This window comes from Gorilla gorilla, chromosome X (genome assembly GCF_029281585.2).
Source record: "Gorilla gorilla gorilla isolate KB3781 chromosome X, NHGRI_mGorGor1-v2.1_pri, whole genome shotgun sequence".
In the NCBI taxonomy this organism is placed as follows: Eukaryota; Metazoa; Chordata; class Mammalia; order Primates; family Hominidae; genus Gorilla; species Gorilla gorilla.
Genome location: NC_073247.2, coordinates 35195732 through 35212470, shown reverse-complemented (window position 1 = coordinate 35212470; position 16739 = coordinate 35195732). Strand labels below are relative to the sequence as shown.

Here is a 16739-nt window from a genome sequence, read left to right as displayed (position 1 = left end):
CACTGTCCATTCCAACTTCCTAATTTACAGCTGACAAAAACTCAAGTCCAGATAGGTAATGGGATTAGTTCAAGATGACACCGCCAATTAACAATAGAACCATAACTCTAACATAGGCCTCCTCAGTTCAGGGAGATGAAAGTGGCACATGAGCTCATTCTCTTCTTCATGGACTCACACAAACTAGAAATACACAATTAGCCACATTGCTACCAAATGGTACCAGTGTAGAAAATTTCCACATTATACAGGTTGGCAGAACCAGGAAGATGGTTCACATATTCTAATTTAACTAATAAATGAATGAATAAATAAATAACATCACACACAGAAAAAAATACATATGCTTATTTTTTGTAATAAACCAGAAACTAATAAAAAAGTTACTGATTTTCATTTTTAAATATGTTTTACAATATTCAGAAGTAAAATTAAAAGGATTTTTTAAAACTGAAATTTGAATACAAACAAAAAATGAACCTACATAGTAAATCAATACAAAACACACAAAAAATTACTTTATATAGCTTCTGAACACAATACTCTGACTATAGACCCTTAGGATATATAACAAGAACAAATAAAACTGTAGAGAAATCATAAATTTTACCTAGAAAGGTTGTTGGTACAGATATTGATTTAGTGATTCTGACATTATTTTGTGTGTATTTTAGAAGACAACGGTTTTCATTGAGGGTGAAGGCAGATACAAATATAGAACTGGGAAGATAAAGAACCCAGTGATGTTGGATTTCAACCAATCAAATATATCTGTATGAACTCATGACATATATAATTTCCTTGTTCTATTCACTGAAAGGGCCTAGAAGCCGTCACACCCCAATAGCAATGAGTACATCCATCTCCCATATCTGGATACCATTCCCCACTAAAAGGAACCAGGATCCTTGGGAGAAATGGTTGGTTCCAGGTCCAGGGCAGGAAGAATGCAAGCTAAACCTGGAACATCTTATCCTCTTGGCCCAGAAAGCAAGGAAATCCTCAAAGACTGATGGAGCCATGTCAAAAGAACACAGGAGGTGGCTTAAAGGGGTTCTCACCAGCCAAATCTGAGATAATTTGAACATAAAAAGGAAAAATGATAATAATGGCTACTGAATTAGAACAGTAAATCTTTTAGAAATACATGAGTCTGAAGCATTAATTTTTAAAAGAAGAGAAAGGATCAACAATAGATGCTAACAAACAACCCCATCAAAAAGTGGGCAAAGGACATGAACAGACACTTCTCAAAAGAAGACATTTATGCAGCCAAAAAACACATGAAAAAATGCTTATCATCACTGGCCATCAGAGAAATGCAAATCAAAACCACTATGAGATATCATCTCACACCAGTTAGAATGGCAATCATTAAAAAGTCAGGAAACAACAGGTGCTGGAGAGGATGTGGAGAAATAGGAACACTTTTACACTGTTGGTGGGACTGTAAACTAGTTCAACCATTGTGGAAGTCAGTGTGGCGATTCCTCAGGGATCTAGAACTAGAAATACCATTTGACCCAGCCATCCCATTACTGGGTATATACCCAAAGGACTATAAATCATGCTGCTATAAAGACACATGCACACGTATGTTTATTGCGGCATTACTCACAATAGCAAAGACTTGGAACCAACCCAAATGTCCAACAATGATAGACTGGATTAAGAAAATGTGGCATATATACACCATGGAATACTATGCAGCCATAAAAAATGATGAGTTCATGTCCTTTGTAGGGACATGGATGAAATTGGAAACCATCATTCTCAGTAAACTATCACAAGAACAAAAAACCAAACACCGCATATTCTCACTCATAGGTGGGAATTGAACAATGAGATCGCATGGACACAGGAAGGGGAATATCACACTCTGGGGACTGTTGTGGGGTGGGGGGAGGGGGGAGGGATAGCATTGGGAGATATACCTAATGCTAGATGACGAGTTAGTGGGTGCAGCGCACCAGAATGGCACATGTATACATATGTAACTAACCTGCACAATGTGCACATGTACCCTAAAACTTAAAGTATAATAAAAAAAAAAAGAAAGAAAAAAAAAAAAACAAAAAAACAACAAAAAAAAAACAATAGATGCTAAAAGCACTGGGTAAAAATTCATGAGGAAATGGGATATACACATGGTCTCAAATTACCACCCCCTATTTTGCATTAATTACAAAAGGGAGGAAAGTAGCTTTACAAGGAAGAAATCTGACAAATATCATCTTAACCAAAAGATCAAACTTAGTATCAACAATAATGGTACAAGTGACGTCATATGCCCCTGATATGGGAAGGACAGAACTTTATATTGTAGGTCTTGACGAAGCATTTATTTATAACTATTTATTTATTGTTGCCAAAATATTTAACCCAAATCTAAGCACAACAAAGTAGTTGGGCAAAACTCAGATTGTGGGACATTCAACAAAACAAACAGCCTGGTCCCTTTAAAAATCAATGTCATGAAAGACAAAAAGAGGCCAGGGGCAGGGGAGGGGGGGAGGTGTTGCTGTTCTACACTAAACAAGACTAAAGAGACATGAAAACAAAAATGGAGTCTGCATTTAAAATAGCTTTAAAAGATACTATTGGGCTAATTGGGAAACTTTTAATACAGACAATATATTAGATAATATCATGATAATGTTATTGTGGTTAAGTAGTCAGGTATCCTTATTCTTAGGAGGTCATTGCTGAAGTTCTAAAAGTTCACTGAGCAAAAAGTCTCTGTGTATGTGGTTGGAAGGAGAGAGAAAACTAATGGTGCAAAATATTATTCTGCAAATGAGGATCCAGACAGTAAACGGCAAGACAGCACAGATGTTAGGCTTTTGGTCACATATTCTTTTGTTACATATTCTTTGCATTTTTTATTTTTAAAATACCGCTTAAAAACGTAAAAACTATTCTTAGCTCGAGAGCCACACAAAAACAGGCAAGATTTCCATTTGGGGTAACAAAAATGTTCTAAAATTGATTGTGGTGATGGCTGCACAACTCTGTGACTATATTAAAAGCCACTGAATTGTATACTTTAAATATGTGAATTGTATGGTATGTGAACTGTATCTCAATAAAACTTTTTGTCAAAAACTGGTTGTGAGAGGGCCATAGTTTGCTGACCCCAATCTACCACTCGGTAGTAGAAGACTAATTAACAAACTAAACAAAAAAAAAATACTGAAGAGAATTTTCCATTCTCATTTTACAGGAACTAAATCAGGATTGTTTACTCAAAAAAAAATTGCCAATGATTGTACAGCTAAGACAATCTGACACATTCACCATATTATTTTAAATTTCAATTAGACAAAGCAAGCTGATTACTCTAGTTCTAAACCTTGTTATTGTGCTATACAATTAGCAAAGAGCTAAAATTCTAAGTATATAACTTCAGTAGGAATTAAAAAAGATCAATTACTGTTGCAGCCCTCAAAATCAGCAAGTTTTAAATGACCACGGGATTGAAAACTTCAAAATAAGTAAAGACCACACTACTTGAACAACAGAGACATGAAACTTCATTTCCTGATGTTGTTTCTGCTTTTTATGTTTAATTTTCCACATAACCATACTTCTCTTCATCTTAGAACATATTCCATACCTAAAAACAATGGTAGTTAGGTCCTTCTCTCAAAGGTAAACTATCAGAGTATCAAGTCATCTCTAATTTTAGAGAATTCTTTAAATCTCAAAACAACACCCTGGAAAACAAAAGGTAGGTACCTTTCTCATCAGCATCAAGGGCATCATCTTCAAGGTCATCATCAAAAATCTCTCGGCCATCTTCCACATAGCCAATACCATCTGCAGGGACAAAATGTAATACTGGGATCAAATTTCTAAAAGTGGCCAATAATATTTTAGCCATGACCAAAAAAACCTTTTATACCTGCTCAGATGTTTTCCTGGCCTGTGCTATTTTTAAGTGCAGCAGAATTCTGTTCACACAGGTGTCAGACAATGCACAGCATCCACACAGCAGGTGTGGAGTCAAAACCAAATGATATATATTATACCTAGCCAGGTGACCTCAGGAAACGATTTGGCCCAAAGGATCAAAGTCTGCCACAATAGGATGCTTTATAGCAGTTTTAGTCTACCAGAAGAATAAAAAGTAAAAGAATCAAGATTACCACAAGCCCAGAGAGATATCCCAGTCTACGAGGGAAAACTGGCAATATAGCTGAATCCAATTACACAAGTAGAAACATAAATAGTCACAGGCACAATCTACATGCTCCCTGTGGTCAGCATTCACATGGCCATGAAGTCAGACCCTACAAGTGAGAACCAGTGAGCTTTCAGAAGGGGCACAGGACATTAGGACCAGCCTTTGTATGGTGCTTTCTAATGACCAAGTTAATTTTCATACCTAGAACCTCATATACACCTCACAACTCTGGGAGAAGGTAGTTTTCTTATCCCCGTATTACAGATGAAGACTCTAAGGCGCAGAGAGATTAAGTGACTTGTCCAAGGTCATAGAATTGGAAAGTAGGAATGATGGATCCCGAACCTGCATTACTTAATTCCAAGCGCTGTGCATTGGCCCCACAGACAAGGGGCTCCTCCCAATTCTTACATAGCCATTACCTGGAGGATTTATACTACATCCTGAGGTATGTGCCTAGATTCTCCAAAATATCCCCAAATAAATGTCCTGCTATTCTGCTTCCTCATCCTCAAATAATTAAAGGAAAATCCAAACCAAAGGTAAGATCCTAACAGTGCCTTACATTTGCCCAGGCAAAGCAGCAACTCCACCACATGAGTGAGAATCTACAAGAAGCAACTAACACAGTGCCTAGGAAGCAACATCCCCGCCCCCACCTCCGCCCCACCTACCATCATCCACAATCCAGTCATCATCCTGGCGTGCCTGAACCAGCTTCGAATACTGTTCTTCATCAACTTCTTCATAAACACCTGTGAAGTCCTCGACCTACCATTATACAAGTTTCAGGAAAAAAGCTTCAAATAGAGGAGTCAAAGTGTTAAATAATTCTGATGAAAAAATTGTCAAATTGAAACTGGAATGGCAGACTGAAGGAGTAGCTGCAACCAAATCATGAGTTCTGACATTCAATACCACTACAGGGTTTTCCTTAAATAGACATCAATTAACTTAGTATTCCTTTTAGGTGGGTGTTAACATAAGATATTAAATGATTCCATTAGCATAATACACTTGTCATACCATCAATTACTCATCTATTTCATAAAAAACAAACTGAATTATAGCCAATTCTTCATTAGCTGCTTTGGGGAATTATTCACTTGTAATTTCTAGACTGGTTTCTCCTACACTTAGCAAACCTGTAAGGCATGCCACTTCCCTCTCCACTAGCTGATGTACGCTCTGCAAATAGACGATAATTTTCATGCCTGTTCAATCAACCAAATACAATTCAAAAGGAAAATCTCCCTCATCCATCCCCTTCCAAAAATTAGCAAAACAAACATATTGCATATTCTACAGGCAAACCAGAAATAGTTTTTGAGTGACCCTGTTTGTATTACCACTGAAACTCCACCATCCCCAGGTCTTGAAACCACACAAGGACTTAAACGCTGAGCTATTTGAAAGGCAAGTCCAGAGAGTGGCAGGTCCTCCAATCACATTGGCTGCCTGACTGCAAGAGGGTCAGAACACTATGAGCTACTGGTATGAGTAAAGCAGACAACCTCTGCACAGCTAAAGCAACAAATGAAAGATACACACCACTGCTGCAGCTGCCCACGGGGAAAGGCCAGTGACTTTCCAGATGAGACTCTGGTGGGCTGGTTTGCAAAATCTCATAGATACTTATTAAAAATTAACAAATGCTGGGCACAGTGGCTCACGCCTGTAATCCCAGCACTTTGGGAGGCCCAGGTGGGTGGATCACCTGAGGTCAGGAGTTTGAGGCCAGCCTGGCCAACATAGTGAAACCCCATCTCTAATAAAAATACAAAAATTAGCCAGGCATGGTGGCATATGCCTGCAGTCCCAGATACTCAGGAGGCTGAGGCAGGAGAATCACTTGAACCCGGGAGGTGGAGGTTGCAGTGATGCAGTGAGCCGAGATCATGCACTGCACTCCAGCCTGGGTAACAGACCGAGTCTCCGTCTCAAAAAAAAAAAAAAAAGTACCTGATTCTCGGCCAGGTGCAGTGGCTCACGCCTGTAATCCCAGCACTTTGGGAGGCCAAGGTGAGCAGATTACTTGAGGTGAGGAGTTCAAGACCAGCCTGGCCAATGTGGTGAAACCCCATCTCTACTAAAAATACAAAAATTAGCTGGGCATGGTGGGGGGGCGCCTGTAATCCCAGCTACTCAGGAGGCTGAAGCAAGAGAATCGCTTGAACCTGGGAGGTGGAGGTTGCAGTGAGCCAAGAACGCACCACTGCACTCCAGCCTGGGAGAGAGAGAGAGATTAAAAAAAAAAAATTCTCCCATTCTCTCAAGAGTTCTACCTCAGCCGGGCGTGGTGGCTCACGCCTGTAATCCCAGCACTTTGAGAGGCCAAGGCAGGTGGATCACCTGAAGTCAGGAGTTCCAGGCCAGCCTGACCCACATGGTGAAACCCCGTCTCTACTAAAATTATAAAAATTAGCCAGTCATGGTGGCAGACACCTGTAATCCCAGCTACTCCGGAGGCTGAAGCAGGACAATCACTTGAACCTGGGAAGCTGAGGTTGCAGTGAGCCAAGATCATGCCATCGCACTCCAGCCTGAGCAACAAGAGCAAAACTCCACCACAAAAAAAAAAAAAAAAAGAGTTCTACCTTTCTCAAATGGAGTACGGGAGAAACAACTCCATCTGAAGAGTTAATACCCTAGGAAAAAACTTGGACAGAGCTTTTGGAATCCAATGGCCAGAGCTGACTGGATTTCTGCCACACCTATAAGGCTTATAATTACGGGATTTCAGTTTTCACCTCCTTTTTAGCCTACTCTACAGGAATCACTGGCAAATACTGATTTGGTCTTTAACCATCTGGTAACAGAAACAACCTGCCTTACCAAATTAAGTTTTTAACAAAAGAGATGCAAAATAGTCCAATTAATATTACTATACTGACCAACTTTCTTTTTTGGGGGTGGGAGGGGAACTGGCGTTATTATTTTTGTTGGTTGAAGACAGACTTTGTCTCTTACTTAAGTGATTCACTATATTATCAAGGAGATACCAGAAAACTATTTTTAAAAATCATTTTGAGTAAAAAGTCATTTCGACTCAATCTTTAAAAACAACATTACTACTGCTCAGCATGAACTCTTAGAGCCATACAATTAACATCACAGTGTTAAAGGGAAATCAGCCACATTGTGCCAACATCTGAAATGCCCCATGGAACTCCTTTATACAAGTACCTACATTAAAAATGTTTTAGTCCTGGGCTCAGTGTGGTGGTTCACGCCTGTAATCCCAGCACTTTGGGAGGCCGAGGCGGGTGGACCATTTGAAGTCAAGAGTTCAAGACCAGCCTGACCAACATGGTGAAAGCCCGTCTCTACTAAAAATACAAAAATTAGCCAGGCGTGGTGGTGGGCGCCTGTAATCCCAGCTACTCGGGAAGCTGAAGCAGGAGAATCGCTTGAACCTGGGAGGTGGAAGCTGCAGTGAACCAAGATCGTGCCATTGCACTCCGGCCTGGGCAACAGAGAGAGACTCCATCTCAAAAACAAAAAAAATGCTTTATTCCTGTTTTACTGAAATCCTTTGAGCAACCTTTTATGATCTGGTTGCCTCACTTAACTTGAACAAATGGTGACAAATGGCAAATGTTCTTTTATTTGGTTAACTGGTTAAACAGAAATATTCTGAAGCCAGACTGCCTGGGTTCAAAAAAGGATCTGCCATTGTAACCTCACTAAACTTTCTGTGCCTCGGATATCTCACCTGCAAAATGTTATTAATCATAGTATCTAATTTCATTTGGTTATTGAAAAGATTAAATGAATAAACACATTGGTAAACACACTTAGAATAATATGTTAGTTCAAAAAGTCTATCAGTTATGGTTGTTATTTTCTAGTATTGGTTAATCACTTTCTGGCCATAAGGCAATTAAGATACTCAGGAAGCCCTGAAGGTGATGCTAGACAATATTTATGCAGATGGTGGCCACTCTGTTTTTGACCTGCAGGCCATAAACAGTGGGTAGAGGAAAACCAAAAGAGCATCACATTCAATGTTACAAGCAGAACACGGCAGAAGTTAAGGTCCAAGTCTCCACTGCCACTACCCTTGCAAATGAGATTAGGAAGAACAGTTCTCTCCAAGAAGTAGCACTTAGACTGCTCAATACCTTAAGAGTAAGTAAAAGCATCTCTAAATGACCCCAACAAACCCATGGGACTTATCATAGATACAGCATGCTCAATAAGGAAAAATATAGATATGACTATGTACTTTCATTTTGGAATTTTAAAATCATCTGTAAAATACCTTATAGGAACTTTAAGGGTCGAACATTCTCCATGATCTGTAAATCTACCTCATACCCATGCCTGTCCAATACTAATAAATTCCCATTACAAAAAGTTTAAAATATATGAGTATTTCTAATCTGGGGCAAAGGTGACATAAGACTACCTGCAGGCTATGAATTAGATGATGCACAGGAAGAATAAAGAAGAAAAATGGTTACTTACTTCATATTTATACTTCTCACCAGCTTTAGCCTTTTTCAGTCTTTCTAGGGCTTCTTGGCGCCCCTTCTTTGATTTTTTTTCTCGCCGGGCTCGAGAAGATACAAAACTCCCTGAATCTGAAAGAGCTGAAAAAAGAAAAAAACTTCACAAGAGATGTTACAAAACTGTCAGCCATCTTCCCTCAAACACAAAGGAAAAGTTTCTAGCCAACAATAACATACAATTTTAGTAATATACAAGTAGATAATGTTTATAATGTAAATAATTCACAAAGCTCATGGCCAAACATACATATCCAAATATACATGACTCGCCAGAAAGTTCCTCTAAGATTCTGTTAAAACAATTAAAGTCACTGTTATTTTTTTCTCCAAAAAGAGGAAAATTCCCAATTCAACTGATATCCTGCGGAGACACTAAACAAGGGAGATCAGCTGTTAGCTAATTTATCACCTTTCCATTAGAAATGACCAGCCAGAAGTAATCCAGTGGGTTATAAAAGCACTATTCATTTTGCATTCTGTCAATCAATATCTAAAAGGCTTCAAGGAGCATCTACTCTTTGCAAAGTACTAGGCACTATGAGACACAAAGACAGGCTGGGCATGGTGGCTCACACCTGTAATCCCAGCACTTTGGGAGGCTGAGGCAGGCAGATCACCCAAGGTCAGGAGTTCGAGACCAGCCTGGCCAACATGGTGAAACCCCATCTCTACTAAAAATACAAAATTAGCCAGGCATGATGGTGCATGCCTGTAACCCCAGCTACTTGGGAGGCTGAGGCAGGAGAAACACTTGAACCCGGGAGGCGGAGGCTGCAGCGAGCTGAGATCGCACCATTGCACTCCAGCCTGGGCAAAAAGAGAGAAACTCCATCTCAAAAAACAAACAACAACAACAACAAAAAAAGATAAAAAAGACATGGTCTCTGTACTCACAGAACTTACTATCTAACATGGGAGACAAGTAGCAACTGGCTCTAAACAATATTTAGAGGTAATAAATGCCTTAAAAGAGATTCAGACAAAGCCCCCGAAATTCAAAGAAGGAACAGATTGAGGGCTGGAGAAATTTAACAAAGATGGCTCTGACGGGATTATTGGTATATCACTTATTTCAAGGCCTCAGTTGGTTGACACAGGACTTTACTAAAACAACTACAGGGACTTAAATGGTTTGTCAAAAATTACTGAAATATCAGAGGACTTCAGCGTTTATTCATTCAACTTTTGAATTATCCATGCTCTGATCATCATAAACTGACCGTTCCACACACACACTGAAAAAAATTCAAGCGGGTGCAGTGGCTCACGCCTGTAATCCCAGCACTTTGGGAGGCTGAGGCGGGTGGATCACCTGAGGTCAGGAGTTTGAGACCAGCCTGACCAACATGGTGAAACCCCAACTCTACTAAAAATACAAAAATTAGCTGGGTGTGATGGCAGGCACCTGTAATCCCAACTGCTTAGGAGGCTGAGGCAGGAGAATCCCTTAAACCCAGGAGATGGAGGTTGCAGTGAGCCGAGATTGCACCACTGCACTCCAGCCTGGGTGACAGAGCGAGATTCTATCTCAAAAAAAAAAAAAAAAAAAAATTTCATCCACAGAATTAAAGACTTTCACACACCCACTGATGAAAAACTAAGTCAAGCATAACAGTGCTGCCTGTCAACTACGAGTTTAGGCTCAGCATGATTGCCATCTATGTCTGTGAAATCTAGTATTTTATTGTGTTTGGTGCTAATTAATTTATAAAAAGGAGCAGGCAAAGAAAAGGAGAAGTATGGATAAGAGGCAGCCTAAAACTCCAACCCCACTAGAATGTTCATAACAACATTAAGCTGTTTGACTAAGTGTTTGACTGAAATAGAAGATACAATTTAAAGAACATGTACCAAATGCTGGCAATAAACTGCTGGAAACTATAGCCTAAAGGTAAGGCATAATTAGAGATCTTATTTTTTTCTAGCTTTCTAGAAATGGAATCTCTCTTTATAATATCACACTCTATTGTTTGACTTTCACATTTGACTTTTAAATCCATTTTCAGAAAGACATTAAGTAAAAATTAAGGAATAAAGGTACTTAATGATGACAGCCACAAAAACTTGGATGTCACTCAAATGATTTCAAAAATCGTGAACAGGCCTACATGAAAAGGCTTTGAAGATTACTGAACATGACCCCTGAAAGTGAAAAGCTGGCCTCAGTGTATTCCCCTCAAGACTCCCTTGATGCCTGACATCTGTAGGTCTTCAAATGCACTTACTCCATAGGCAACAATGTTCCACTACACAAGCAACAATGTTCCACTACACAGGCAATGTCCCACTACACAGGCAACAATGTTCCACTACACAGGGTTTAGGGTACAATCACAAATAAGACAGAGCTGCCTGTCCGAAAGAGGCCCCCAGTCAAGTAAAGCAAAGTACCTGAAATTACCATCACAATATAAACATGGTGCCATAGAAAAGGTAAGAACTCAGTACTGAGGAAATGTACAGAGGAGAGAGCTGTTAATTTTGCCTGGAAAATCAAGGAAGGCTTCACAGGAGAGGTTTCCAATACAGGCCTAGAAAAAGGACTCAAATTTCACAGAGAACAAGGTAAAAAGTGGCACAAGCAAAAGAAGAGGCATGAGCCAAATTACAAAGGGATGAAAATGCATAGTGTATTCAGAAACTGAGAGAACTCAGTGTACAAGGTAAATTCGACAAGAGAGTGTAGAGTGAGTAGGAGAACCAGGTTAGGGAGAAGCAGCACATTCCAGCTCTGCCATTTACTGGGTGACATGAGAACACCGGTTAACCAGTTAAGCAGCAGACAGGTGTCTTGTTGTTTAAAGCAGCCTAGCATCTGAAACTGTTTGTGAAATCCGGCCCCCATCCCTTATAAGTCTTGATGAGACGCAGAGCCTATGTCCCATTACAGAAGCTGAAAAGGTTGATGCTCTTTCCCAGACACCCTTGCAGCCTAGAGCATGGGCATATAAAATAGGCGCTACCGATTAGGAACACCTGCTCAGACATTAAAGCAGAAGCTAGTGTCACAAGGAAGGGAGCATGGGTTTTAAAAGATTCTACAAGTAGCAACAGCTGCAGAAGGATTACAAAACCGGCAACAATGTCAGCAACGTCCTAAGGTATGAGCTATAGCATCAAGTACTTGGTCGTGGTTGGCAATGACCTCCTCACTGGCCCATTTTTGTGGCACAATTTCACTCACTGTTCCTGGCTAAACAGCTCCCAGACTGGCTTACTAGTCCTCCTGGAGTTTCTGTGAACACAATATTCTTCTAACAAATTCTAACCAATCTGGTAGAGTTGGTTCCTGCAGCTTACAGATAGGGGCTCTGACTGATGCAGAGCCTCAGGGTCCACATCTGTGAAATGGGGATAATCGTGTCTGCTTCAAAATCTGTTAAGGATTACATGAGGATGCCTATCTTACTTTGCACTTAGCAATATAGGAGCGACTCATGTAACGCTTCCGCGTGTGAAGTCAAACACACATCCACATACCCCACACACACCATACCTAAGAGTACCAAGGTCTAGCTTTAGAAGGCAAAAATAAAGCAAAGCCGTTTTCTGCATATGATTAGATGTTTACCATCTGTACTTCATGAAGACAAACCATGTCCAGCCTACCCACCATCATAATGCCTGAGCCTGGCAGAAGGCTTATACCTAGTAGGTATATAATAAATATTTGCTGAATGAACCAATGAATGAACCACTGTACCTGCTTTTTTGATCATTAAACTTTCCCTGGCCAGGCGCAGTGGCTCATGCCTGTAATCTCATCACTTTGGGAGGAAGAGGCAGGTGGATCACCTGACATCAGGAGTTCAAGACCAGCCTGGCCAACATGGTGAAACCCCGTCTCTACTAAAAATACAAAAAATTAGCCGGTGTGGTGGTGGGCACCTGTAATCCCAGCAACTCGGGAGACTGAGGCAGAACTGCTTGAACCCAGGAGGCAGAGGTTGCAGCCAGCTGAGATCACGTCACTGCACTCCAGCCTGGGCAACAAGAGGGAAGCTTTGTCTCAAAAATAAATAAATAAATAAAAATTCCCTGATCTTTTTTCATATATAGTAACAGCTAGTTACAGACCTTTCAACTTTTCACTGCCATTATCAAGGTGCCCTGCCTGCTAATACTGAAGAAGAAAAAAAAAAAAGCCTACATTTTGTTTTTTGGAATATGTCTCCAATGCTTCACGTAGGTAAGTTAGCAAAAAAAGAATAAGCACGAAAAAATCCAGCTACAAAGGTTTAAATATTTGTTTCAAAATTACCATCTGGAGTATCTCTATCCTCCCCAAAAGCAGACAGACACTAGCTTACAGCAGTCTTTCAGGTAACAATCTTTCAGTCTGCTCTAAAGGAAAAATTCCAGTCACAAGTCCCCAGCAACTACTTAATCAACACCATGACCTAAGAGAAGTCTCAAGATTGCACAGTATCCTCCAAAGTGATTTCCTGATGTTCATAGATGACGTAGTTTTTAGGATGAAGAAAGCGCTTAGTGGCACATCACTGATAGAGGCCTGCAAAGACTGTTCGTCCACATACTTACACCCTACATCCTATCTGTAATCCAGGCAGGTCGACTCTCCAAAATAGTCTTAAAAAACGAACGGCTAGAACAAATTGAAATCTGTGACTCACAACTAGGTGAATGCAAAGGAAGCTGATTAGGAAGCGAGTTCTCATTAATGGTGATGTATCTGAATGACAGGAGAGGTGACGCTTGAGCTAACAAAGTGAAGCAACTGATTTTAAGTTAGAAGTTAACTGAAGTCACGCTTTAGTTGAACACTTAAAAAATCAGACAAATCTATTTGCATTTTTGTATTCTATTTTTGGAAATAAAAGACGCCCCTGACAAACGGAGTGATATACAGGGGATCCGAAATGCCCTAAATTGATGCCATTTTTTTTGAAACTTCACCAGGAATGACTAGATTGTGAACAGGATTTCTACGCAGCACTTGAAGAACTTTCCAAAGAATCTGAAAGAAAAATTGTTAATGCATAAAGTAGAAACCCATTACCTAAGAATACAAAACGCGTTATTCCCCGATGACAGCACTTAGAGCTTTCTTTCCTGCTTAGTTACAATGTATAAAATTTTCCTGGAAGTTCCTACAAAAAGGGACACAGATCTGTTCTGTTCAAGCCCTCAAGTGGATACTTAGGGAGATCGCAGTGAAATACTTTCGGCCCCACGGGGCCAGTCTCAATAAAGTTATACCCAGCACGTGGGTGCAACTCACCAAAAGAAATAGAAACACAATCGACTGTGGAGACTCTCAGTGGCAGAGGTGAGACAGCCTCCCAAACAAAAATCCCTCCAGGCTCTGGTCCGCCAAGAGCAAACCGCGCCTAAAGGAAGCCCGGTCCGACGCCAGAAGGGCCCCCGCCGGGGACGACCAAGGTCTGCGCCCCAACAAATCCGGGTGTGCGCCTCCCTCAGAACCCCCACCACCGGCAATCATGCCACTGTCCCAACCCGGAGCCCCGCGCGCGGAGTTGTCCCTCACCACTCGCCCCTATCTCACAGTCGTCGCCGTGCACGGGCGCCATGGTCCCGAATCTCCCGATTCCGCGCCAACCAGCCCAAAACTGGTGCGGGGGCCGAGACAGGCGCCAGCCTGAAAGCCAATCAGCGGCTCGGGAGGCTGCGGACTTCCGGCCGGAAGGCCACTGACGTGCCGCGCCGCGCCGCGCCGCGCTCCGCCCCCGGCCTTCCCGCGGACGCGCGTTTGGCGCCCTGTGATGACCCCTTAGGGAGAAGCTAGAGCTGAGGGGAAGCCGGAGGAGAGCAGGAGAAAGAAGCGGTCGGGCGCTGGAAAGGAGCCGCCTGGAGACTGCGCAAGCGCACGCATGCTGATGGGAAAACATTTGGGCGCGTGGGAGAAGGGGCGCTCTGGTTCTCAGAGCCCATTTTCCCGGAAAGGAGGCGCGGGCGGGCAGGAGAGTGGGCGTGGTTGGATCGTTTTCCCCAGAGCCGGGAAAGCGACTGCCTCCTGCTGCGCGCCCTGAATTTTGCCTGATAGTTTGTTTCTCAGCAGTCTGGATACAGTGGCTGTGTGATTAACAACTTAAAGATATATGCTACATCTTAACCAAATAACCAAAAGTAGCATTACCAATAAATGGCCATCTGATCTCATATGCCTCCTGATGTAATGCGTATGAAAAAGGAACAACTTCGCCTATATGGTCTTCTTGCAAAAAATGTCTAACCTGAATCTAACCATGAAGAAACAATCAGATGTCTTCAAAATGTAGGACAATCTACAAAACACCTGACGTGAACTCCAAAATTTCAATGTTATGAAAAACAAAAAGGGTATTCAATTTTTGTGTATGATACAATGGCTGTAATGTGTACATCTCATGTTATCTCTTTCCAAAAAGGTATAACATTTTTATTAAATAATGCCTGCCACACATTTGTATTTTTTCCCACATTATTGCCCACATGCTTATTGATCCCTTCTTCATGTGACAACAATTTTGTAATATTTTCTCCAAAGAGGATATAAAGATAATTCAGTCTGTCTTCTAGCATGGTTGATCAATACTTGTCTCTTAATTTCTGATTGTTTAGAAAATGTCTTTCAGCTTCATAATCGTTTAATATCATGTTATGTGATCCATATGTTGTGATACATAACATGTAGTAATTTACACTTAGACATAACTTCCTATTTAAAGTACTACGACAGATTTATTCCTACACTTCCCTTTTAAAAACTGATGGAAGTTTTATAGTTTTATTATCAAGCTTTTTCCAACCAGGAGAGAACCACGTTGGCTAGTCATTAATAAGAACCAAATCGTTACCTTAACAATTTCACAGCTGATCACTTCCCACATGCCCGGTTATAACTCTAGGCATTTCAAACCTCTTTTCTCTTTCACTACTGCTATGGTCTGAATGTTTCTCTCCACATAAAATGTATGCGTTGAAACCTAATCACCAGTGTGGTGGTGGTAGGAGGTACGGCCTCTGGGAGGTGATTAGGTCATCAGCAGGAAACCTCCCTCATGAATAGGATTAGTGCTCTCAGAAAAGAGGCTCCAGAGAGCTGCCTTGCCCCTTCTTCCATGTGAGAACGGAGCAATAAGGCACCATCTATGGACCAAAAAGTGGGCCTACCCCAAACACTGAATCTGCCGGCACCTTGATCTTGGAATTCCCAGCCTACAGCACTGTGAAAAATAAATTCCTGTTGTTTATTAGCCACCCAGTTTGTGGTATTTTGTTATAGCAGCCTGAACAGACTGAGACAATGACCCACATACTTTGTGGGAAAAGACCTGTAGGACACTTTCTCTTTTTGAGATGGAGTCTCGCTCTGTCATCCAGACTGGAATGCAGTGGCACCATCTCGGCTCACTGCAACCTCCACCTCCCAGGTTCAAGCGACTCTCCTGCCTCAGCCTCCCGAGTAGCTGGGATTACAGGCGCCCGCCACCACACCTGGCTAATTTTTGTATTTTTAATAGAGACGGGGTTTCACCATGTTGTCCAGGCTGGTCTTGAACTCCTGACCTCAGGTGATCCACTCACCTCAGCCTCCCAAAGTGCTGGGATTACAGGTGTGAGCCACCATGCCAGGCCAGACACTTTCATACCATGATATGTCTTCTGGCCCTACACTTTCAGTTCAAAACTCCTGGTAAGTCATCACACTGGGGTAGAAATATTCCTGGAAGCTATTCCTACACCAAGAAGTCTATGAATAACAGCCTGGCGCTGTGGCTCACGCCAGTAATCCCAGCACTTTGGCAGGCCGAAGCTGGCAGATCATGAGGTCAGGAGTTCAAGACCAACCTGACCAATATGATGAAACCCCATCTCTACCAAAAATACAAAAATTAGCCGGGTGTGGTGACAGGTGCCTGTAGTCCCAGCTACTTGGTAGGCTGAGGCAGAAGAATAGCTTGAACCCGGGAGGCAGAGGTTGCAGTGAACCGAGATTGTGCCACTGCACTCCAGCCTGGGTGACAGAGCGAGACTCTGTCTCAAAAAAAAAAAAAAAAAAGTCTATCAATAACTTA

General features: G+C 41.5%; 1 protein-coding gene across 4 annotated transcripts in view; it reads right to left on the bottom strand.

Moving 5' to 3' along the window:
- The window catches only part of POLA1 (DNA polymerase alpha 1, catalytic subunit), a 297808-nt gene extending 283419 nt beyond the window's left edge, over positions 1–14389 (bottom strand). The window contains exons 1-4 of one of the 4 annotated variants that reach the window (XM_031005766.2): positions 14228–14389; positions 8657–8781; positions 4861–4957; positions 3739–3819 (exon numbers count right to left, since the gene is read on the bottom strand). In XM_031005766.2, the coding sequence (XP_030861626.1) occupies positions 3739–3819; positions 4861–4957; positions 8657–8781; positions 14228–14252 (328 nt within the window). In that variant the 5' untranslated portion in view covers positions 14253–14389. Of the gene's footprint in view, positions 1–3738; positions 3820–4860; positions 4958–8656; positions 8782–13942; positions 14134–14209 lie in introns of those variants that run through there. The other 3 variants (XM_031005765.2, XM_055376410.1, XM_055376411.2) reach the window with 3 other exon arrangements.
- Between the last annotated feature and the right edge of the window lie 2350 nt (positions 14390–16739).